Genomic DNA, 26,691 nt, shown 5'->3' with positions numbered 1-26,691 from the left:
TACTTGGGGTATATTAACGTGCACTGATATTGCACAGTGCATGGGACTAGCATTTCACCTCTATTGAAATGAGACTGCCGCAGCTGGGATCGAACCCATGTCTTTCGGATCAGCAGCCATGCACCATAACCTATGAGCAACCACGGCAGCTTTCTTTTGCAAGTTTTGGTGTAGCAACCACGGGCGACTGCCATTCAAGCAACTTTTGCATGGTGCATATGCACGTACACATCAACTATCGCATGACGGCTCTGGTGTATTCACTTCGATGCCCTCCCTCAAACAAGCCATGGGACATTATTCTATTACAACAAGTACCCTCAGAAGATTTTCAAGGGGTACAAGTACACGAAAAGCCAGTTGAGGCCTCTAGCGTGCTTGCACACCAATGGCCCTAGTTTGCAACTCTATTCCAAATGGTAAACACTTAAGTAACAGTGATGCAGATAAACACAGAGGCAGAGTATTGTGATGTTTTTGTAGGCTGTGGATGGTCTTGCAAAGAGTCAAAATAATAAGACAAGAAAACGTTAAATAATCTGTTTTATATTGATGCATTTATTTGCTAAGAACATAAAACCACTCTCCCTTAAGACTAGGCCTCTTAAATAACAGAGAAGGATACAAAGCCCTGTGAGCAAATGTTGAGAAGTTACGTCGATGTCCGCAAACATTCTAAAACCATTAAGTGGAAAGGATGGGGGGGGAAAAAAACTGGATAATATAGACAAGTATACACACGGTTAGTCACCATCAAGACAGTATCACAAATGCATTTTCATTTTGCCAGCACATTTCAGGGCATGACAAACTACTAAAAATTCACACGCACTCAACAGTATGCTAAAACTCTCACGAAGAGAGGATTTCTCCCGTCATTCACTACCAAGGTGTACGCATGCATTTCTCAAAAGTGTACGGACAATACATGGCCTCTCTGAAGCTTCGCAAACTCAAGCCACACAGACAAGGATGATAGCAGGCAGTGCGTAAACCTCAAGTTTTCTTATTGCTCCTGTGGAGCTATAAAGCAAAATATAATGAAATTAGCTTAATAGCACTACTGACCATGGGAGCTTATAAGAACTCAGGAAAAGAATTTGAATTTTTATTGAAAACAGAAGCTACTCAACCCTAGTAAAAGCAAATTTTAATTTAGCACCGAAGTTACAGAATAAAACCTAACCCGCGTACTGCGGCATTACTTCAACCTAACATTACAGTTAACTTGATGGATTCAACTCAAAGTAGACTAAAAATTGGTTCGATTGGGAGGAGTTACAATTCAACACAACACATCCTTTTCCACACACTTAACACTGATGGGACGAAAGCACCAGTCTGAGTAAGAAAAATGTTCGAATCGGGAGTCTTTGAATTAACATGAGTCTACTGTTTGCTTACATTACTGCTCTCACGAACCCTTTCAGAACTAAGCTGACTGATGCCATGTTAATGCCATCAAGTTTGCGTGCATACAGCAGGCTGAAATCAGCTAGTAAATTCTCGCAATGCCATGTCATTACCTAAGAAGTAGAGGGCCTCTGCTAATAAAAGAAGCATGAAATTCAACTCTGAGACAGGAAACCAGCGTCTGTACATCACTTTATGGATGTGCTCAAGGAGAACCACCGGACAAAGAAAAATCGTCTGAAAAGATCCGGGCGACAATCCCGATTAAGATGACCTGCCAAGTTCCAACCTAGTCGAGGATAACACCTAAGAGATATTCACTGCCTAAAGTAATTATAACCTGTATAATGCATGTATATACATATAAAAAGCAAGGTATTTCATGGCAATCATCGAGTACTTGGGTAAATACATGAAAGAAAGAATATCACACATTTGAAACATTACTTGCCATACATCATGATATCCAACATAAAACCACAAATAGGAACCAAAGGTGGCCAAAAGGAAAGCCTAAAGATCATCTTGGAAATACAATTATCAGCACTTCAGGTCATGATAACTTGACAAACAATATAAAAATCACACCCCACAGCTTGTCAACATCTCCACTAGGTACACCTGCCACCAGAAGTTTATGAAACTTTTGTAAAAAATCGATTAAACAAATCTGTTTCACTAATATTGTGCTGCATAATCTTTTGGCTATAGGTGTATATGTGTCATATACCTCTCATTGCTAAACCCATGCCAACTCCAAAAATCCTGCTCAAAGCTAAGGATCAAATTAAAATATGCCCAGGAAAAACAAGCAGGGCAGCATTTTACAAACACACCAAAAACCACACCATATTCACAACACTGTTTTCCAGACTGCAACAAGCAGAAAGCAAGAACACAGGCTCCACAAAACCTAAAGCCACTTGATAGCATAGTTCTATCTCAGTCCACCTCAAGTCACATCGCGCACAATACAGCAAGAAGCCTTTGCAGCGAGGAAATCTCGAAAAGCATGCACACTAGCTACGCAAGAATGAGCTGCTGAGGCTTGTGATGACTCTAGGTAACAGGATTTTTTTTCACAAGAGGCACATTCTTGCAAGGCATTCCAAGTGCGTAGTGACAAAGGCTGGCCTTCATGAATCGTCAAATTACAGTTGCTCACTCACAGACGTTAGAAGAATCAACATTAACAAGCAGAGAAATGATGAATATAATGTGTTCTTTCGCTAAGCAGCATTCTAAGGCTGGCCACTGGCTCATCTGCACATCTCTTTGTAGGCCTTTTGAAGGAAGGTTGATGTGCCGACAAAATCCGCTTCAAGTTAGCCCACTCTAACATTCCAGCAATCCTGCATAAGGAACGAGCCGAGCACGTTCAATGCGACAGGCCCTTTCCACCTTGTGAAACAATCCTGTCATAGATGGCCTATGGTGGATAAGGTCAAAAGGTCCAAGTTAACAGAAGTTCTCACATGCACTCAATTTAAAAACCGGTCCACCACAGAACCGCTGCATATTATGTCTACTCTCAGCAGATGATGGAACAGCGAACGCACCATTTTATCAGTGCAAATATGTATTTAATGGCCTTTGAAGTTGCAGCATGTGGAAATTGAAACTGAAATCCTAGGCAAAAAGACAGGGCTGTTTTTCAAAATTACTAAAAGCACACTTGTCCCGTTCTGTCTTCTCTAAGCCCTGCGCATCGCAATCAGCAAAATGAGAAGAACCCAAAAAGTTGACATTTATACCCCTTTAAGTTGATCGCACGCATGACCTATCACTCTACCTTGCTTGACCCACCCTAAACTACAGTGACCCTAAGTGATATTGCTCATTAGGAGTGGCACTGTTATGATTTACACTAAACATCTTAAATGACATGCATGCCGCAAACATGACACTCATAGTCATAAGCTGTCATACAGCTCACACACACATACACACGTCTCAAGCCAATCTCATTCACTTGGACAAATTTCAGAGAACAGGCCATCACATGCTCGATTAACACTGGGCAATACACAGCACACATTATACCACCCTGCCACGGCATTGCAAATATTACAGCAATCAACAAGAGGCTATCCGAATCAACTCATTAATGTGAAGGCAGGCTAAACGGTAAGTCTACAGATCATTACGAAATGGCACCTGGAGTGCTCAAAATTCCAAAGCAAAAAATCATCCATAGACTAAGGCCTGCCATTTCGCTCAGCAGCCTGTAGCCACTGTAATTGCAACAATTTTGCAGCTCCTTTCATACATTTGGAGGTTCGGCGAATATAAACCACAATAGCACCACAGTACTCTATATGCAATAGTAATTTTATGTGACAACGTATAGTAAAACTTCATTAATTCAGACTTCAAGGAACCGAGAAAAATATCGAATTATCCGAAGGTCCAGTTTAACAAATCACCCCTCCAAAATTGATAGAAACCATTCGCATCTTAATAAATTTATTTGGCCAAAACCAGGGCGTTGGTCATCTGCTTTTGAGACAAAAACTGTGCGGCAACAATGATTTTTTTTTAACGCCAGATGCATACTGCAAGCACACTCTCAGGACTGTTAACTAGGAATGTGCAAATAGCAAAAAGAATTTAATACGACTAGTGTACCTTTGCTACCGAATGGAATACAAGTAGTTTAGCTGCAAACCGAATCAAATATGAATCAAATAATGATAGAACCGAATCGAATACAAATCTTCAATGAACAATCGTGAGAGACTGAAGCACTGCTTTCACAGTTATAGCTGTACCTTTTAAAAAATTTTGAAGCAACACTGATCTCCATCTCCATTTGGTGGGGGAGGGGGGGGGAGGGGGGGGTTGCAACACGAAGTCAAAGTATTAACTTTATCATTGCCATGTTATGCTCAGAGGAAAAGTACCTTTTGCTGTTGATAACGGAAAATAATGAACTACTGCCGGCCGCATCTCAGTGCACAGCCAGGCGAGAACTTCCATATAAGGCAAGGCCTCCGAGGTCAGGCATAAAAGCCGGGGTTGGTGAACCTGCTTGGGCTATGCCGTGTCGTCCAATCTCTAAGGCCATGCATGATGATTACGAACACGCCACACAAATGGAGCGTATCGTGGCGCTGAGCCCTCCATCCCGCACATACAGATAGCGGCAGCATGGTAATGCGACGTGCATGGTCCCTGCTTTTGGAATAGTCATGAAAGATAAATACGGCAGGCCTTATTCAAAATGCGCGCCAATTATTCGAAAAGTATTTCAAAGGTTGAGTGCATATTTGATTCGTTTCAATTATTCTGAGCATGCTCTATTAGATTCACTCGAATAATCGAATATGAGGATATTCGATTCGATATTTGATATTTCCAAATATTCGCAAACCCCTACTGTTAATGCACCACTGCTCCAGAACCTTTGTAAAGGCCTCGACGGTCTCCTTCCCGGTGCAATGCCATAGCAACGGAGCCTCCTCAAAAGCGACATCGTCGCATGTGAAGAGGCGCCACTGCACAAACTGAACTGTGCGTAATGAGCGCATAGTTTCGCCCCAACAAAAGAACGGAAAAATCACGCAGACAAAACTGAGATGAAACACGTCCACACTGGAATGGCGAGACACCTTCTGTTGAGAGAATCAAAACGCCAGTGACGCACTTATCAGCATCCGAAACTGCGCAAAATTGTACTCAGCTGGCAGGCTGATGCGCGTCGGGGCCATCATCGCCATGATTTGCAGTGAAACTCGAAAAGGAAAACTAAAACTATGCAGCCGCACAATTTTTCGGCGCCATGCTTCTCCAAATGTCGTCACCGTTGCCGCTGCACCTCTCGACATATATGACATGACGTAGGATATTGGCACAATCACTTGCTATGTTATTCGTACAGCAACAACGTCCTCCGATCAGGAGCGCATCAGAATTAATTGATGTAAGCCCCGTAGCAACCAAATTAATGCCATAGACTTCCATGCACATTGGCCAGGACCATGTCAGCATTACAAATGATCCAGATTTCCGAATTAACAGGGGTCGAATTAATGAGGTTTCACTGTATCAGTGCACAGAAATCACACTTTCCGCAAAACAAAGTGCACGGAAGCCATTACATAAGCCACAAACAATATGTTCAAACTAAATCAAATATCAATGGTGCCCTATTTCTTAAAAGCATGATAATTCAGAAGGCCACCCTGTGTAAAGACCTTCATTGCCTCAACCTCTAAAAGACTTAGACGTGCCAAGCTTGTCATAAGCAGACTGTTTTCATGGGGTTTAACGTTCCAAAGCAACTCAGGCTATGAGGTATGCCGTAGTGAAGGGCTCCGGATAATTTCGACCACCTGGGGATCTTTAATGTGCACTGACATTGCACAGCACCCGAACCTCTAGCATTTCGCTTCCATTGAAATGTGACTACCACGGCCGGGATCGAACCCACGTCTTTCAGCTCAGCCGCCGAGCGCCGTAACCACTGAGCCACCGTGGCGGCTCGTAAGCAGACTGTCATTTCTGGCTCACGAGCCCAGCTGGTGTGTTTTCTGGCACTCCGTGTCTGGTTAAGGTGCTTAGGACTAATCTGAAGCATTTTTGTGGTTTGCCGACAGATGGCAACATGGGTATAAATGACCACTTTGGTATAAATTTCGAAAAAAAAATGCGTCCATTATGGGGTTAGTTAATGACAAAGCAGGCCATTTTCAGTCGAGAGCTCAGCCTCTGCAGCCAAGTTGACTACCCAGAACCTTAACCACACGGCTGTAAGCCACTGCCTTTTTTAGGAGGCATGAATAACAGCCGAGTCTCTTCTTCAAATATATTTCGGGAGTGAAAGATGGACACTCCCACGTGTGCCGAGTGCCCAACCAACTAAACCAACTAAAGCAGCGGTTTTAATTTTATAATGTCTGACAATTCTTTGCGAAGCTAACTGGGGAGCCAATAGCAACAGGTATGAGCATTGTGGCAACAAACATTAAGTTATGCATATTTAACTGGCCTTAATTTATGGGTGCAAGCAAACAAAAGAAAAATCCGTGAAACAATAAATCAGCCGATTTCACTAAACACAATTCGTCTGTTACGCATGAGTAAGGACACTAAAGTTACAGTTTGAGCACGCTGGTATCACATGACATAACAAGTTTAAGCGCACAACCAGACGGGGATGGTTAAGAAAGAAGGGCTGCACATGTGCACTAACTTGCAACAATTGATTATGAACCACAGAGCAGAACGTATAGGCAAGTTATGGCCTGACATCACACAAGCGCAGCCAGCAAAATAATCAGTGACAATGCAAGTATTGTAATTCCTTCGAAGAGAGAGAAATCAACTCTGCCTCAATAGTACTATTGAGTGTCAGTTGGCAGCTGCTTTTTGTGGTGATGGTGCAATCCAGATAGATTAGTGAACAGTTCGATTTCGCACTGGGACTTCCCTAGGGCCAGAATTGGGTACTGCACTAGGATCTGCACTCAATTCACTTGGTTACATTAAATTCAGCAAGGCGGCAGCTAAGACCACTGCCAAGTTTTGTTAAAACATCCCAGAGAATAGCAGCGATACAACATACAATACAAACTTCCTCTTTTTACAAATATGGCCGCTCGTCCCAATGATTAAAAGTAATCGAAGATAAAGACTTAAAAAGGCAGAGTGGCTTGACCGTTTAGGGGATATCTGTGTGCCCATGCCTGCTATCGCGCTGTCTTTGAAGGAATTACAATACTTGCATTGTCATTGATTATTTTGCTGGCTGCGCTTGTGTGATATCAGGCCATCTAAATATATATTCCGCTATGCAGTTCATAATAAATTGCTGCAAGTTAGAGGTCGTGTGTCACCTGTCTTTCTGCACTGTCCTCGTCTGGTCGTGTGCTTGAACTTTCATGTGATGAATAAGGACACTGTTCAATACCGACGGTGCCACAGACCCTACAAAAGTCTTAGATGATCCTAAAGGCTTTGCAAATCCTTGAGAGAGCAACTGGTCTAGGCAATGAGGAAAGAATTCCTTGCTGTCAGAAGCCCTACAGCAAATATTAGATACTTCAACCAAGCAGCCCAAAGACCGCACTGTTGGTCACAACGCCTCCATACTTCCTTGATAGATGCAGTCGCTTATCACACAACACTTTGCATTTTCTGGCTATATTCCCCATCATCCTCGCAGAGATCACTCAGTGTAAACCTGTCACTTTGGTACAACATGCTTGTTTCCAAAGCCACACCGGAAATAGATGTGTCACTGAGAAGAATGCTGACTACTTAGCAAGCACTAGTAGGCAGTTCACTCCAGCTGAACATTATAGAAGCACTTCATCTTCCAACTTACAAACACTATCACTCCACTTCCGCCATGGATGTTTCCCAAACCTTAGCAGCCCAGCACCGAGCAAGAGATGAAGTCAGAAAAACACTCTTCCTCGTGGTGACTAACACATACCTTCAGATGTTTGGTTCTTTCAGGCACACACACACACACCAGATACCTCAAGAAAACACTGCTGCACTGCCACACACAGTGTGCCACCAGACAAGGCAACGCTTCTGTTCCAAAACCAGTACTTAAGAAACAACCAAACTTCCACCAATGTGCACGAAACTAGGCACCTCTCCACTTTCAACGGGAAATCCACTCTCCAGGAAACACCAGCAGCCAAGGACGTGACTGCCTCAGTCACTTCCTGTGCCTAAACACCGCTTCCCTATTAACTCTCTGCTGCACCCATCTGAGCGCCAGCACTGTCCACAGTCATTTCGCCAGGTGGAACAGACTGCAATGCATCTCTCCCGTCGCCGGAACCGCGTGCCAACCTTGTGTCGGAGGACGATTTCTCAGCGCCGTTGCCAAATCCGCGGATGCCGCTTCCCTTCGTCAGATTGTCTTCCTCGCCTGCCGAGCTGCTGCTGCTGCTGCTGGCACCGTCTGCGCCATCTGCGTCGTTCGGCGCCAGCGGTGACGGCTTCGCACACGATGGGAAAGCGTCCCTCCAGGCACCGAGCAGGTGCTCCCAGAAGGTCTTCTCGGTGAGCTCCAGGTCGGAACGCTGAAAGTCAAAGTCTGCCACCTCGACCTGGAGCCTGTTTCGCGTGTGGATGTGGTACGCTATGCCCGTGACCAGGATGACAAATGCCAGCAGCGAGCATGTGATCGGCAGGATAATGGTGGACAGCAGGCCACTGTGCGGCACTGCGAGAGAAGGAGAAAGAAGGAGGACGTCGCAGAGGGGGATTCGACTGAGTACGTTGCTCTGAACACGACCGAAAACATCGAAATGCTAGGTCAGCGAAAACAAAATGCTGCAAGGTGAAAAATCCCAGCATGGTAGAGTGCGTGATCATTGAAAGGACAACAATACGCTGCTCGTGACAGACATGAAAGCAAACTAGTGGTTAGAGGATGAAGCCAGGATACACAGTCCATCTGGAAAGTGGCTGCTAAGTTGGCACCTTCAAAACACCGCAACTTACCAACATGGCCAACAAGGCAAGACACTGAGCTGCTAGCACATGCCATCATTGCAAGTGGGGAACAAAATATTGAAAGGACTTACCCAACACACTCAGGATGCAGCACAAACAAAACTGTGCCACCATGGGCCACTGAGCACCTAGTCATGCTATGTGAAAATTCAAGATTACCTCACTAATGCTGAGAACTGAAATGAATGTCAAGGCCATGCGCAGCTGAAAGCGAGAACCACGAAGCTTAATGGTAAGTCTGTCGAACTGAGGTACAAGCTGCCACACACCGAACAGGCAAAGGTCAGAGAGAGAACGAACGGAAGACTAGCTGGCCCCAACCAGGCAAAGCAAAACCGAAGAAATACTGACCGCCACCGAACTAGCGTGCCAAATTTCCACGGAGGCTTCAGTTAGTACAGTTCTGTTACCATTCAGGTCAATAGAGCAGTATGCTGACACAAATGCGGAAAAAATTATGGAGTTAATCACGTAGAGGGAAATTCGTAGATTGGAAAAGAAGCTCTACACGACATGCAGTGGAAGAGAACAAGGAACCGAGCAGCCATGCTGGCAGACTTGAAGACAGGCAGCATCCAATGCAGAGTCCGGGAGCAGTGTGCAGTCGGTGACATACAATCCATGCATCTCTACCTTTCACAACTTGTTCACATACAAGCTTACACACTCGGGCACAGTCAGGAAGCTCTAAATCCGCACAACTGGCAGAAATTCTCGCACAACTGCAGCTGCAAGCAGGGTGGCACAGCATTTTGCCACAGCAGGTCAGTCTCCAATTCAGCAAATTAAACGCACTTTTTTTCACAGGAAAGTCAGCAAATCAATGTTGTTTTGCACCAACATCACAAGCACACATACAGACCTGATGCTGAAGTTTGCTTCACATGTGTAACATTGAATAAATGTGGCCTGCACATCGGCAACACCGTGACCACCAGTCGTGGAGTAAGCACCACTTGCAGTAAGCACCAGTCGTGGAGTAAGCACCACTTGCAGTAAGCACCACGTGCAGTAAGCACCACGTGCAGTAAGCACCACGTGCAGTAAGCACCACGTGCAGTAAGCACCACGAGCAGTAAGCACCACGAGCAGTAAGCACCACGAGCAGTGAGCAACAGCGCAAGGTTCGTACAGCACCAAAGTTGCAATTGCCAGCGACGCACTATAGACCGCGAGCAGTGAGTGGTGGCACGTGGCCATAAATAAGTCCCGTCAGCCATAAATAGATCGGCATGAATGCATTTCCCATGCTTGGTTGATAAAAATTTCAGATAAGAATATTTTTCACAGCTCCGTAAAATTCATATCATCAAGATTCTACTTCTCCACGAGGTTCTTCACAAAAGGGCAACAACGACAACAACAACCACCACAAGTTTTGTTCACCAGCAGACAAAATACAAACCATGCAACAATGACCAACTGCCAAGCTGGTGAACAGAAACAAGATTCGATGCATACCGTATAAACGCGTATAAGGGCCGCACCCGTGTATGAGCCACACCCCGTTTTCCAGAAGGAAATATTAGAAAAAAAATAATATCCCTGTAAGGGCCGCATCCAAACTGTCCACACGACCAACGTGGGTACAGCCTTCGAAATGCACGTGCCGTGGCCTCCGAGATTAGCTCCGGCTGCGAGCAATGGTGCTCTTGATCACGGAAGCAACGCATGCACACAGGAGCTTCCAGGTGCCGCCCATGGATGGCGCCAGAGGCCGCGGCTCATTATCATCATCGTCAACTTTTTCCTCCGCCGCCGGCTCCCACTATCCATATCGGCATCAGTATCACTAGCTCCAGCTTTTTGAGGCTGTCAAAGGTACGGGAGTTGTGGTTCACTATATAGTTGTGGCTTCCGCTTGCTGCTGCCGAGCGTTATAGTTTTAGCAGTTTTATCACGATGGGCAAGCACCTCAATAGCTACATGGCTGAGAGTTTGCTGTCGAACACGGCAAGTGTGCGGCGGGCACGAAATTTGACGTGACCAAGAAGTGCATCCGACAATGGTGGAACCAAAAGGATGCATTGAGGAACACAAGCTGCAAAAAGTGCGCTTTTCGAGGCAAGCCGTGCAAGTTTCCCGAACTGGAAGAGCTGCTCAACGGCTACACCTTGACAGCACGCAAGCTGTGCGACTTCTTGTGGGATGAGCGTGCACCAGAGCAACCAGAGAGCACAGCTCCGGTGGCTAGAACTTAAAAATCACAGCACCAGCTCGGTGTCGGAATACACCGCGAATGGAAATTGAACGTAGAACTAATGCCGCTAATTTCCTGATTGGTGTGTTTGTACTTTAAAAAAATGTTGTTGTTTTTTTTTTAAATCGCGTGTATGGGCCGCACCCCAAATATTGACCCTCATATATGGAAAAAGAAGTGCGGCCCTTACACGCGTTTATATGGTAAATAAAAGGTGCACTTTCCCATCACTCTCATTTGCTTTGATGGACAGGCTCCTGTCCAGTGCTGCAAGCAATCCCAAACACATTTCAAAATTTCAAATATGCAAATGTGGTATGCTGAGCACACGCTCCAGAACAAACACTGCTACTGAAAGCACTGCAGAGAAAGCATGTACAGTTGAACTCCGCAAGAACGAAATTGCCGGACACAGAATTTTTTTTTCCTTCGCACGAGAATTTCGTTATTGCGAAAATGAGAGAAGGCAGACGAAAAAGGCACATACCACAGGAACCATGTTTTACTGAAAAATTGCATAATCTCGGTCTGCCGTCCACAACCTCGGAGGAGTTTTAATACTAGATCCTCACAACTCAGAATATGCTGAATGGCCACATCGTCATCATGCGTCGTGAGGAATGACCACAAGGTGTCGAGTGTGTCAAGCACATCTTGCGGGCTCACTTGCTTGGTCGTGGTTTCGTCGGCATCATTGCTCTCGTCAGTGCCGCGCATGCTACTGACTATGGCGTTGTCCGTTAGTTTCTCGTGGACGACCAAGTCATCGTCGACAAACAGGAAGTCGTGTAGACCCAAACAGTCCAACACAGTTTCGTCCACACTCCGAAACGCATCCCATGCCTTGCTCAACGTGGAAAGTTTGCGTCGCCCCGCAGTGACCTCCGCGACCACCAAGTGGCATAATGTGGTTGACAACAAAAACGAGTTAATATGCACTACAACCAGCCTGTAAGCAAGCAACATTTTATTTATGAACAACAGGTGGCACTAAGCATGTTTTTATCGCCACGATCATCATGAGCTTTTTCATAAATATGGTTGCGACCATAGACTCGTTTGTCAGCAGCAAGCAAGTTTCTAAAGTGGTTAAAAACATGTTTTAGCACATTTTCTAGGATTTCACCTTCGATTTCACTTTTTTGGATGTTAAAGGGACACTGAGGAGAAATTGAAGTTGACTTGTATCGATAGAATACCAGCTCCTGATCACAAAAACGCCACTCTTACTGAAAACAAAGTTCTTGTAAGGTAGAAAAAAGCAAGAATAAAAACACATGTATCGCTGCCACAGGCCAATCTCACAAGTACAAGCGTGATGACATCATAGGACAAGAGATGCCACCTTGGAGGAATTTTCCTTCCTGCATGGACATCACGAATCTCTGAGGCTGACAAAGGAAGGTTGCGCGGTTCAATATTGAAGTAAGTTTTGTTCTGAAACAGATAGTGCACTTTTATCACACAAGGAAGAAAGACTAAAGAGAACCTGAATGTTGGAAGCAAAGAAAACCAATGCATGCAGCGCTGCAGGCGGCCAGGAGAGTTTCAATTTGTTATAGCGCTTTGCGTCTATGAGCTTTACGTGCCCCGTGGTTTTGTTTTTGATGCGCCTCGATTTAAGAGTGCCGAAGAGCAGAGGAACTCCAAGTACACTTCAAGTGCTTTGAAGGAGCCTGTTAAGGCTAGTCAGATGATCGCCACGGTCAATGAAAAACTATGATGGCACGATGGTCGGTGATCATACAAGGCAGTTAGCAGTATAAATAGCATCTGTGTCTTCGTACGCTCGCCCGGTGAAACGTTCCCGGTTGTGCCAGTCAACTTTGAACTACTTAACAGAAATCGTTTATTAGGGACGAGAGACAAGATACAAGGAAGTTAAGAAAAAGAGATTTGGAACCTGCCGAGACTGTGACTCCGTTCTCCTCCAACTCGTTTGATTGTGACTCTATTCAATAGCTTCGGCAATTGGGTGGAGCTGTTCTATTCGAGCTCTCGGCTAATTTAATCCATACACAGTACACATATGAAGGTATACATGCGAGTGAGCGAGTGAGCCCGATCCATTGGACCCCGTACCTCTGGAAAAGCGCGGAACCCGTTGGAGCGTCGTGCGTCGGCTTTACTTTCAAGCCACCAACTTTAAACGCGAGCGCCCTTGAGCGCCTATCTGTTTTTTGTGGCAAAAAGAAAAAAAATCTGGCCCTTGCAATCATGGGAAACCTCCTCGACGCCGCCTGCTGCACCGTACAACGGCGCCGTTCAAGGAATCGCAATCCATTGGGCCCTAAGCCTCGGACAGCCTACGATTCGCGTGATGCGCCGACCTTGTCCTCGCCCCTCGCGACTCCCCGCACTGCGGTTACATTAAATTAGCAACGGCAGCTCACGGCAGAAGGGGGAAACCACCCGCCGGCTCCTAACCTAACCGTGCTCTTTAAAAGCATCACACACTTTGAGGGGCTGAGGTCGCTGAAATGCAGGCCGGAGATTTTGCGAGAACTACGTCGTCGGGTTCGGGAACGGGATCCATCGTAACACTGGCAAGACGACGGGGCAAACGTAAACAAAGCGACGGTAGTGATCCCCGATAGATGCCTTCAACGTGCGGTGGCGGTAGCTTTCATTTCGGCTGCTGCTAGACCACACCGATAGCTGCCGGGAATCACAGAGTCTGCATGTACGTCACGTTTCAAGTCACTCTGTCCTATGACGTCATAAGAGTGCGCTCAGTTTGAACCGAAGTGACGGGAAAAACTTTTTCAGCTTCAAATCCAAATTTCTTTGAAATAAATGCATCTTTCCTTCCCGGACAAGCGGCAACAAAGACATGAAATGCTGAAGTATCAGATTTTGCCAGCAAAAAAGAATTGATAGAGTTCTCCTCATTGTCTCTTTAAAGGGGCTGTGAAGGGGGCTCTAATAAAGTTGCGGCATGCCTGGGATATTGAAGCACGCCGCTTTACGAATAGTGTCCAGGAAGGATTTTTTAAATGCGCTTTGTAGAAGCTGAGTTATCTGTAGTTAAAATTTTAATTTCAGCATCTTCGCGCCTTTCCCTCTCCTCTCGTCACTTTTTGCATGCTGGAAGGTAGGCGCTCCTTCACCGACCCCCCTCTGGGAGCGGAGCTTCCCGACCCGCCGGATTAGCGGCTTATTGGCCGCGGCCACGGTAGCTGCTTGACGTCTGAAAGAATCTAACCAATGGCCACCTCTCACCTTGTCTATGCAGATGCGGGGGACGGAGGAGGGTGCGAGCATGAAAAAGTCGCCGAAAAGGGCTCGCCAACTTTGACGCGTGATTGTGGATCGTCTGCTGCGTGTAGAAGAGTATTATTTGGCTCTGGTTTTCATGGCAACACAGTGCAGTGATTAAGTGAGTTAATGTGCTTTCCTCGGAAGGCGTTTCAGAGGCCCTTTAAGTTGAGGCCATGTGAAGAAAACTCGCGACTGACTACGGCAGAAATTATCGTTGTCGCGGGGCTGCCGGTTGATGATGTGTCGTCGTCGAGGGAAATGAAATACATGTAGCCCTATGTACCTCCGTAGGGGACTACAAAGTGTTTCGTTGTGAGAATTTCGTTGTTGAGGGCTTTCATAATCGCAGGGTTCAACTATATTCAAAGAAAGACTGCAGTTCTTCATTGCGGCCAACCATGTAACCATGAGATACATGTAACTTGCGACAGAGACAACAAGAAGAAACAGAGTGGCTCTTGTCTGTTGCACACTGCATGTGTTCCTAAAGAGCAGGTGTGAGCCAACTGGCCCAACCTGAAGCATCAGTGATCTAGGACAGTGCAGGCATGGCACAGGGCGACATCAAAGGTGCTTTCACGGGCTCAGAGTGGTTCGACATTCCCAGTATGACGCATACAATAAAGCATCCGACAGAACTGCAAAAGGCTGCAGTGCAGTTTTCACCTCAAAAGTGAGCAGACGCTGCCCTTGATTATCACCGAAGAGATTTAGCATGTACACTGCAAAAAGTTAATGGCAGTTATATTCGGTAATTCAACCTTCAGATAATGTGGACTTTTTTCCGGACCCTTCAAATCCTAACAAACAGCATCTTACTCTAGTACTAGCAAACCAAGCAGCGCTGAAAGAATTCATGCACGACGGGAGTAGGGGCAGGGCTACAGTTGCGCTAGCACACTCGTTATGGTATTATCCAAGCAACTCACAACTATCACGGCTCCAGTTCCTAATATGAACTTTGCTCTTTTCATATTTTTAAATTTGATGGCATTTCAATACCAGAAACTGGGAATTGCAAATAACCTACACATTTGTTTCTTCCTTTATGTGCTACTGACAGCTAGCTTCCCTTTGCTATTACTATGTACTTCATGTAAACTCAAAATTCCTTAAAGAAAAGAAGCTAGCATCTGAGATTGAAGTATAGCAATAAATTAAATTAATCTGCCTCTCAAAACAGCTGCCACTCAGGAACACGCTGCCAATCTGGTTTAGCAAAGAAAGCTCTCTCCCAAGTCAAATTCTAACCCCGCTCTGCTCACAGCTGCTTCCTACCAATGTTTATTCAACCATGGTGTGGTCGTAACCCTAGAACACCTCCAACTAGGCAGAGCACAACGTGCGAAGATTGTCAGTTCTTATCCCATCCGTGGCATGTATCTGTTTCTGCTCGACTTTTGCGCAAATCGTCCATATAAACCATTTACTCCACTCATTTTCCACACCGGCCAATACCACCATGGAATAAAATATAATCGTCTCGATTCAGCCACACAGCTTTTATAGTGCGCAAGCCTTCATACTCTGACAAGTAGAGCAAAGCTGCAGCATTTGAAATTTATTTACTTCTTCACAACTCATTCCAGCTAAATTTTTCAGACTTTTTAGATATATGACACACCTCATGAGTATTTGTTTTCTGTTATTTTCTACATTTTTCAACCCACTCCTGTAATGACCCTTCGGGGTTGGCAGTATTCCAAATAAATAAATAAATAAATAAATATTCCCCTACTTAGTGGCATGTCATTTTTAAAATCCCAAAGCGACATGTGAGCTAGGAAGGACGCCATAGTGGAGAGCTCCGGACTGATTTCAACCACCAAGGGTTAAAAATCTTTAACATGCGCTTACACTGCACACCACATCTGCATTTTGTTTCCACCGAAACATGTCCACTGTAGCCAGGATTCAAGCCTGCGAGCTTGGGACCAGCAGCCGAACGACAAAGCCACTGAGCCACCGCAGTGGGTACAACCCCTACGGTTTCAATGGCTGAGGCTTCTTTCGCATTTATACCCAATTGCCCCTTCACTTCCTTACCCTTCTCAATCTGACAAAACGGAGAAGAGAGGTTTGCGACTGAGCTGACTGGACTTGCACACTCCAGAAGGGTCATCCAGCACTGACCCGACACCCAGCAGACCAGTAACACCATCGCAGCCGCATACAACTCACCATCGTAGATGTGCACCTCGATGTTCTTGACAAATGGCTTGACCTGGACAATGTTGCTCACGAGGATGGCGATGAAGTGTGAGCCATCCTGGGGGAAATAGTGCACCACTGGGAACTGGCACTGGTTGGTCGAGATGGGCTCGTCACACGTCAGGTTGGCTGTCGAGTTGCTCGTCGTGTTGCCCGGCAGATACTTCCAGCAGTAGTTGTAGGGGGCACTGGAAATGCAACCAGCGAGAAAATATGTTCCCATGAGGACGCAAAGTGAGAGCAGGAGAAGCTGCGCTCTTGCAGCCCTGCAACAGTGGGACAGCACTTCACTGCATTTGGCTATCTGCTTGCTACTGCTGGCTTAAAATTTTAATCAACATACTAATGTTACTCATAATGAAAAAAAAAACCTCAAGAAACACTGACCAAAAGACTAGAGGGCAAACACAGCGCTGTCTCACAACTTAAAGGTTTAATACATGACAGTGGAATACGAATCTATGCCAACTAGCCCAGTTTTCCGTCCTAATACTAATGTTATCACTGTTTGCTACATTTTATAAGACTTTGTACTATTGTGCTTATTGTTATTGTGTAACGTGTATTGTTTAACCAACGTCACTGTATGTTTTATAAATAAAAACTTAAAAAAATAGCACCATAACTGGTGCTGCCCCTGCTACACTGCAATGTGCTGAAAATAGTGCTGCACTTGTTGCACTACTGCAGTGCAACAATTACTGCAGCACTATTTTTTGAACATTTAGCTCACAAGGACAAGACTCCCAACATTTTGCACACAAGAAAATCCCAGCCGCAGCAAAGTTTTGAAATGAAATAAAAGAAATTAACTCTAGGCTTAGTATTTAAAAGACAAAACGAAAGTTCCTTCTGCACAAGTTCTGCCCTAATTCAAAAATAAAAGGCTTTCTCCTCGATGGTCTTCATGAGCTTAAAGCTTCCTACACACACAACTACTATGAGGAAAAGTTAAGGCAGTAATATTCTGATCTAGCTGGCTTTTAGCCTGATCCAATATTTGGCCAAACTTTGAACAGCGGCTTACAATCATACACAGCAATGGGAGCACCACCACATCATTTCTGCACCCCCCCATAATTTGATGCCACATTAATGAGACACTGACACGTGGTACTCTAGCTATCAAAACATTATGGGATGCATGTTCTCGGCAAAAATTTCACTGCAGCTCTACCTCGCGCCTCAGTAGCGAATTGTTGCCAGCAGAGAAAGCATGCGTGTGCCTTTATGCTTTGATGCATTTCAGGGGACTGGATTATGTGACTGCTCTGAAATAATTGTTTTCCCACACACTTGCGTCCCGTAAGCTTTTGACTGCAGGAGTACATCTACTAGGGGTCACCTCGAGGATAACACCGCTCAGCCACTGATGGGTACCACTCAAGCAAGGCCGGACACAACAGTAGCTTAATTAAACAGCGCAGAATACAATGCCAGGCACAGGCTTTACATTTGTGAAACGCTAGCTGCATACGCAAGAAAAGGTGCACACACGCACGAGATGAAGCACTAATGACAACTGTATTTTTCTGAAGAAATATGGGCACGAATGCAGACCACGACGTCATATTATGCACAACAAAAGGTGCAGCAGCATGTGCCTTCATGTATGAACAGAGGTTGCAGGTAGAGGTGAAAATATCTAGTGTTGTGCTGCTCTCCTCAGCAGTTTTGAACTTTCCGAACTGCTTGTTCCTCACAACTTAAAAACCAAGTCAATACGTGGCTGTTTACAACAGCCTGCACCTGATGCACTATAAACCTAAACAAAGCATCTGCAGCCTGCTCACAGTGCTTTCTAACATATAGTCAGCTCGTCTACTGAATCTGGCCTTCTGAAAGAAAAAAAGAAATGGTTCCTGTAAAGATACTCTTCATAATATATCAAGGAATTCATTACACAGAGGTGCGTTGCATGCAAGTTTAATTGTATATGAAACTATACGTTGGTCTACTTCAAACCTGAAGCTGGGAAAGATTGCGCCGCTAGTTGATTATAGCAATGTGCAACTAAAACGGCCAACATGTGTGTGTGCCATACTTTCGACATGAAAACCCGAATCACAAACTGGGGACATACAAGTGTGAATGAGAACAACCATAAACAGTTCCAGACGTTGACTTTCAGATTACAAAGGGACACCTAGCTCGAACGGCCAGATACGTGCAAGCGTGGAATAATGGCTGGGTGCAATGGCATGCTTTAGTTTCCACTATCAGCTGCGCAACGCTCTTTCAATGAAATGGGTGGTAATATTGGCCCGATTTTTTTCTTTTTCATTTAGCCATGCTTCTGGCATATTTTGTTGCTGAAATGCCTGTTTCGTGCAAGATGGAGCAGCATTTCCATGCCTGGTGCTGTTCAGGTGTCCACCGAGATGTGAGACAGATAATGCGCCATTTCCTTTCCCCCAAAACCAATTTTCAATTTTTTGCTCCAACGCCAGAACACAGCATAGTGATTCCATCCACTCCGATCAGACTTTTTTTGTCAATTTAAAATCTAAGCGCCTACTTAAACCACGAGTTCTGCCCTCGTTGCTGCTACCGTGAAGCAAGATCTACCAGAATAAGCCAAAATTTCTATACTCGTCTCTGACAACAGAGTATTCCTCTAAGAAGATCAGTAATGCCTGGAGCTGCAGCTCCTATTTGTAAGGATGCACAAGCAGGTCAAAGATGTTAAAACTGAACATGAGAAATAAGGCAGATCATTACATGTGGGCGAGAAGTGCTTAAGCACTACTTCACATACCTGCCGTTGCATGTCACTTCGAGCATGACGACGTCACCACGACGAAGCCAAACGTTGCCTTGGACACTGACCCCTGTTATTGGATCTGCCAGGGAGGAGAAACACATAAAACAGTAAATGATCCATATTTAAATTACACTGCTGTTGGCACAGATGCAAAACATGAGTCATGCTTGTTTCCTAGTTAGCATGTGGTTAATATGCAATCGTTCAATTATAATAGACTCCCGTTGAGACGAACTCTGTTAATATGAATTCTCAGATAAGGTGAACAATATGAGAACATTTGGTTGGCTTCCCATAGACTCAGTGTAAAAAGAAATTCGCTTAATCATTTAACCACACAGGGATACTCAAAATTCCACAAGTGTGCTTTCCCACATAACTATGTTGGCAAAGACAAGATGGTCGACTTCTCTTTAAAAAACTGCGAGGGCTACTTGACAGGCGCACGCTAAAAGTGTGGATAGAATGTAAGAAACGTATTTTGGAAAAATCAAACAAAAAACTAGTCCTTCTTGCTTTGTTTAAGCTGGAAATGCATGACAGCCACCTTGTCTTGGGCAACACTGTTATGCGGGAACGCGTATTTGTGGAATTTTGAATACCGCCTATTCCTTAAAAACATGCCAAAGTCAATTTTTTTCTGGCAATTTTTGGTGAAAATGACTTGTCAGACTAAAAACATGAGTTAATGACGTCAAATGCACTTTTCATGCACAACTACCGCCTTTTAGTGTTGAAAATTGCAACCAATGCAATTGCTGACTGTAATTCGTCTTTGGCAATGGAGCAGCACGGCATCAGCCAGACAAGTGGGCCTCATTACTGGCGATATTGATACATTCTCCCATGAAGAGTACAGCTCAGGCTTGCTGGTTAAAGAGTTAAAACAAACTGCTTCGCATGTCCTTCAGTTACTATGTACATGTCCACGAGGCACACTTGAGACAAGCTACAGAAAAAAAAACTTAAAGAAAGCTTCCTCACCAGGAAACATACCCCTCAAGAAAGTCTATGTCGAAATAACACCAGTGCACAAATGAATTCGAATGAACGAATGGCGAATGGACCGCCGTCCCTACGGACTGGCAGCGAAGCTCATAAATCGAAACTATGTCACCCCGCTGTTGTTTAGCCTAGCCACAGGGGCTGTCCTATCATCGTCACGCTTGCCGATACGCATAGGTCAGAGGTGCATGCATTACACTGCAGCATGCGATAGGTGGGAATCTTGCACGATCATTTGCCCTGCCGGTGATGCATCGACTCGGCTCCTTGCGGGAACCTGATGCAAAATTCCATAGTGGACTTTCCTGCATGACACAATTCACCAAAATGGGATGGCAGAGCTCAGGCTAGAAGAGTTGTGAAGGTGACAGAATGAGTGCTATGGGCGCGGGCATTAGGTATGCATCACATTTTGATAAGATGAAAGAAAAAAAATCACCTTCGCGTAGCGACTGTTGGAAGCGAGTGGTTAGTTATCTAATTCTTATTACGTGTGATATGTGAGAAAGCCCATGTGCAGAATTTCAAATAAGGTCCAACCATATCAGTGCCTAAATGTGAGGGGTCCAATGGATGAACAACCACGAAGAAAGCAAACAGGATGCCTTTGTATTGCTTTCCTGACACTTTAAACTTGATATTCTGGTCCTGCCATGGTCAAATTTATAAATGTCTGCATTATTAGATCAGAGCTGAATACTCGCAAATTTTATAATATTCGAAAGCTCTTGAATATCAATTTCTCGAATTTAATATTAACCGAATAACACACATATCCGATCTATTTGCACACACCTAGTTTTAAGAGAAAACGGTCAGCTTCTTGACATCCACACTCCAGCTGATTCGCTATCGAGTAGGAAATACACTCAGCCAAAGGAGAGGAATAACAATGTGTGGAAGCCAGCAGCGTGGTGAGATGGTGTACTGTGCATTTTGAGGTATCGCTCCACTGCATTGCATGCCTCTGCAGACTGAGAGGCTTCACTCCACCTCATCACCAAACGCTGTCTTTCAGCCCAGTGCTGTTCACTGTCACCACATGCTTATAGGGCTGTTACTTGGCTAAAGGGGCTCTCAACAAAAATGCAGCCGGTATTCCTGGGATGTTAAAGGATAGCGCCTCACAAATATCCTCAAGCAAGAATTTTTCAAATCCCCAAGGGGCAGAGCTTCGTGACCCACTGGAGCAATGCGGCTGACTGGCCATGGCCATGGTAGCTGCACGACGTCTGAAATGGCCTAACCAATACCCACCTCTGAACAGTAATACGCAGGAGCGTGAGCCAGAGGAGGGTGAAAGCATGAAAAAGTTGCCGGAACAGGCTCGCCAACTTTCAAGCACGACTATGGGTTCCCCGCAATGTACAGAAGTATTATTTGGCTTCAGTGTTCATGACAACAGAATGTAGCAATTGAGCGAGTTTATGTACTCTACTCAGAAGATATTTAAGAGCCCCTTTAAGCACATTTCTCCACTGCATGTAAGGGCGCACGAAACCATATGCAGTTGCCAAAGGATGGTGTCATGTTCTGGCTATGCGAAGGTTCAGCGGGAATTTTATCATTTACTTACATTGCTTTTTTCATTGGCAACAGCATTTCATTCCATAATTAAGCACTGCTATAACTGCTTTGTGAATAATCAACAGCCATTAGTGCATTTATTAACAGTAAATCACATGCTCAGGCTGACAAAAAAAAAGATAACATAAACTTCAAGCGACTTCTGACCGCACAAGAATACCACATTATAACACCACATAAAACTGCTATAATCTACCTGAAGAAAATAATATTTGCGAAAAAAAAGTTCTGAAATTATCACCAAAAAAGATTCAATGCATTTTCAAAAACTAAAGGCTGAAAAGTCCAACACCATAGTCGTAATGAGCTTTGACTGTATACGGGAGTTCATCTGGATCATGAATACCGTGGTTTGATACTATGCGGCTGGCATGTTTATTTTCATGTCGACCGCCTTGCACCTGCATGGTCAGGATCCCTTATAAGCAGTGCCCACCTTCATGTCAGAATGTGCCTTCTTATGCATGTAAACAAATTCTAAACCTTTGCTGCAAACAGTGAACAAGAGCAATATGAGCTCCCAAAATTCTGGGTGAAATTTTGGAGCATAAATTGCACTGTGGTCAGCAACTTGTTCCTATCTACCCCAAGGAGTGAAAAATTTAGTAGGAGCCCCCGCGTCTTCAGTTTTCATTGCGACAGATGGTTTTTCAATATTATGAGCAAGACTATTATAAAACAAAACAAGTAACCAGGGAAACAAAACTGAGTTTCGACAAACACGTGCTGTCATGAATTACCAGCAAATAATGATACAAACAGCATCAAAAACTCACATGCATGCTAAGTAGATGCAGTGGTGACTAAACGACTGGTGCATTCATTACGTGCCTCAAATTAAGAAAACAAAAAGCTCAAAACTCATTCAGCAAATGCAGAGGAAAAAATTTGGGGGACATTTAATTTCTGCCTTTAAGAGTATGATGCAGCAGCGTTAATGGGCCCGTTAGAGGTTCCTCTTGCCCACAGAGACACGGACACTGTCTCCATATTAGGTGAAAGACCATACAGCATACATACATATACTGAAGCCCCGCTTTAACCAAGGCGTACAAATGTGCCTGCATGGCCTAAGGGTAGCGTGTCTGACTCGCAATCCAAGGGTAAGAGGCTCGATTCCTGACTAATTACCCCAATTATTTCTTCAGCGCAATTCATTTATGTTGTATACTTACATGTCCCAATGGTGCTCGAGTCATGCTGCGACCTTCTAATCACCATTTTTCTATTGTTTTGATCACATGACCACCTCCTTGAATTATCCTGATTTCTTGCTCACAATGCTGACAACCACTATACCACTGATGCCAGATCTTACACTGAATGGGGACCCTTAATAATGTGTTAATATCAACAAGCAGGTAGTTCAAGGCATCATAAATGCAAAATGCAAGCTGCCCCTGGAAATCGTCGGAAAACCTTCAAACGAGAAATATAAACTGATAACGTGAAACACTGCCCAGCTGCGAAATTTGGCACAAAAGGTAAGAAGGCTGAGCAGAACCTAGGTACAATAAAAGGTTCAGTAAAATGAGTGCACCTTGAAAGAAACCCTGCAGTTGCCCTTCAAAGCAGGTCGATTAATGGTATCAATCAATGGCACTGAAGGTGACCACTCACCCTTCGGAGCTATGTTGCGTGCAAAAGAGCCAACCTTGATCTGCGGAGAAGTGGAGTTTGGCCTGTTGACTAGCGCCACCACAATGAGGTACACCGAGTGCTCATGCGTATCGGTGAAATTCACAGTGAAGTAGGGTGCATAGTGGGACAGGCCGTAGTCCAGCTGAATCAACAAAGAAGGAAATTAAATCTTAGGGTTTAGCATCCAGATGTGACACATGGGCTATGAGAGATGCCGTAGTGGATGGCTCTGGATTAGTTTAGAACGCAAGGGGTCTTTAAATGTGTGCCGACATCGCACTGCACACAGGCGTTTCTATATTGTCTCCATCGAAATGCGACCTAAGCGGCCATGATGGAACTCTCGACTTTGGGATCAGCAGCCCAACCCGAAAGGCAGTGAGCCTCTACAACAGGTTGACAATAACGGAGAGCACTATAAAATCTATGGGCTACAAGCTGATGTTAGACAATGTGGCTTTACTTCTATGCTTTCTTTCCTTGTGTCGTCGTTCTCTCGCCGTGTTTGTCTTTTTTAGCGCTGACCTGTTTCAAACGAAACGAAATGCTTAACCAACTAGCCCAGCACCAAGTTTTGCTAAACTATACTTCTTTCCTGGGCACAGCATTTTACCATATATTCTGTACTCTGAGTACACTGCACGTATTAGCACACCTGGGATACAATATGCAGGAGCGTTCAGAGAACAGAACTATTCTGAAGTACTAACAATCTTCTCCCCATTGTCCATGAATGCTATTCGTACGTGTAACCTCCTCTGCTCCATGCACGAGAAATTTTATTTTCTATGTTAGCTCCAAACCTTGAATGGTTACAAATAACCATGATTACGCAGACCTTTTTTTTTGCAAGTCTCACACAAAAATACCTTTGAGAGCACAGTTCTTTGCATGCCATCTTCTGTATACATTAGCAAAAATGATGTCAGGCTGGTAGTTTCATTTTTTTGGAAAACCATGATTCTGCACGAACTAGATGACATGCAGTAAGACTGGCAGTGCCCGTCCTGTGTCAAGTTCCGCATCATCAGAATATTTTGCAAATCAGAAAGTCGGCCCAATTCAATAATGACACAGAATCTGCTGGAAACAGTTGTATGCAGCACCCCTATATCTGCTCTCCATCCTCCTCTTTTTGATAAAATGAAATGATATAAGAGCCTTTTCAAACATCACAGAAAAACGTACACACAGTGAGATAGACTTATTCTGTTCACTCATTTTTAAGAAAGTACACACCAATCTGACAGGCTAGAATTACAAAACCAAAAAAATACGATAAATCAATTATATATTGCCTTCTGTAGCTAAAGGTGCAGCCAAAATAATACAAAGCAAGCTTCGGCATTTAAACTTTTGTCGCGCATTCCATAGAGAAGGTTTTGCCAAGAGAGTACCAGTCGCATTGACTATCCTATCCTACGTATGCACCACCTGGTAATTTTCGTTAGGCAAGTTGTGAGAGGAGTTAGATCCCTCAAGTGTCCTCACCATCAATATGGCTGCACCTGCACATTCGACTGGTACAGCACGTCACATTGGAAGAACAGCTGCAAAATGTGCTGTTAAAAGAGTAGAGCATGGGCACAAAAGGAAGAAAAAAAGCATGACAGCAGCCATTTTTCCTTTGTGACCACAGCTGATGCTTTGCTTGCTAGACTGCCAAATTCAGTAATCTACATTTAGTACATGCAAAGGTGGCCGGCCACTTATATAGTTTCAAAGACACAGAAAAGGCAGAACTAAAACACTAAATGTAGTGCCACACAGAATGCATTAACAAATTCATTTGCATGAAATTTAGGTGCAAACCAGCAAGTAGCCAGGAAAGAAACAAAACATTTAACTTGGCATTGAACAACCTGGTCATCATAAAAGATTTTTAAAATCTTAAATCAATTTTAAAAATCAATTTAATCAAGGAAATCTAAAGCCACTGAAATGTCCTTACCTTCCAAGACAAGCTGTTGGCAGAGTTGTTGAAGTAGCCACTGGGGTCATACAGCTCGAATGTGAAATTTGTCGTTTTGTTTGTGGACACGATGGTGTGGTCATCAGCCAACACATGGCCACTTTGGGAAACAACAATTTTTCCGACAATGTCTTCTGCACAAAGAAAGCAAAGTAATGGAGATCTCTGTCACAAAATATTCCAGCAGCCAAAATCAATCATTTCAAGGCTGGCAATGAGATACAAAACCTGCACACCAGTCTAAGTACAGGGCGATCCAAAAGTCACAGGAAAGGTAAAAATTCAATAATTCAAAAAGTACAGTCACTAGCACGACATGGTTTTCACAGAAATACACACAAAGACACCAGGTTTGTTTTTTTAATTGTAAAATTTTATTGCCATTTATCCCCTAAAGGTGGTGCTGTTGCACCACTGTACAACCTACTACATACATGACTGAAGCTACCGACAAAACTGTTAGTGGCACTGCAACTAAACCAGCAATGAAATTTTTCGTTATTAAAAAAATTCTTTTTTCTCAGCACTTCTGTAAAAACTGCATCGTGCCACTGTCTAACTTAAAATGATTGAATTTTTACTTTTTCTGTTGCTTACGGGTCAGCCTGTACTCAACCAAAATATATTGAGTAAGAAATGCAAAATGCTTAGTAGTGGCATTGTCAGATATATGCCATTAGCATCAGATGAGTGAATTAATAAATATTACTTGTACAAAACATGACACAAAAGGCACTGTACACAGCCGAGGAAAGGGACTTGGCATCCAGGATGCACTCACGGGTGAGCAGAAATTTGGTGAACCCTTCGGCGATCTTGCGCTTTGAGAAGAAGTATTCCTTCAGCACGGTCACTCTCATGACATACTCCCCAGGATGGTCCCTGTTGCTGAGGAAAGTCATTGGCAGCACAGCGACTGTTCCATTGGTGATCATCTTGGGCTGAGGCGTCGCTGGCACATTGTGCTGGAAGACGTAGAAGAGTGTTGAATATTCGGCTCCGAGCAGATCCGCCCGGAAGGTGACAGTCGAGTCCAAGATGGCAGGCCCATCATTAGTGACGTTCACCTCTGCAAGAGAAAAAAAAAACGGCAAGAAATTATTTCGAAGCGTCGGGGATGACAAAATGGCAAACGAAGCCTTGCACATTGAAGGAACA

General features: G+C 44.3%; 1 protein-coding gene across 3 annotated transcripts in view; it reads right to left on the bottom strand.

The window, feature by feature from the left end:
* Positions 1–26,691, bottom strand: part of LOC144100791 (transmembrane protein 130-like) — a 50,899-nt gene that overhangs the window by 9,648 nt on the left and 14,560 nt on the right. For 2 of the 3 annotated variants that reach the window (XM_077633651.1, XM_077633650.1), the window contains exons 2-6: positions 26,315–26,602; positions 25,513–25,667; positions 23,541–23,703; positions 19,323–19,407; positions 16,535–16,752 (exon numbers count right to left, since the gene is read on the bottom strand). In XM_077633651.1, coding sequence (XP_077489777.1) covers positions 16,535–16,752; positions 19,323–19,407; positions 23,541–23,703; positions 25,513–25,667; positions 26,315–26,602 — 909 coding nt within the window. Of the gene's footprint in view, positions 1–535; positions 8,600–16,534; positions 16,753–19,322; positions 19,408–23,540; positions 23,704–25,512; positions 25,668–26,314; positions 26,603–26,691 lie in introns of those variants that run through there. The other variant, XM_077633649.1, reaches the window with a different exon arrangement.

The sequence above is a fragment of the Amblyomma americanum genome, chromosome 8 (genome assembly GCF_052857255.1).
Source record: "Amblyomma americanum isolate KBUSLIRL-KWMA chromosome 8, ASM5285725v1, whole genome shotgun sequence".
NCBI lineage: Eukaryota > Metazoa > Arthropoda > Arachnida > Ixodida > Ixodidae > Amblyomma > Amblyomma americanum.
This window is presented reverse-complemented; position numbering and strand designations above follow the sequence as displayed.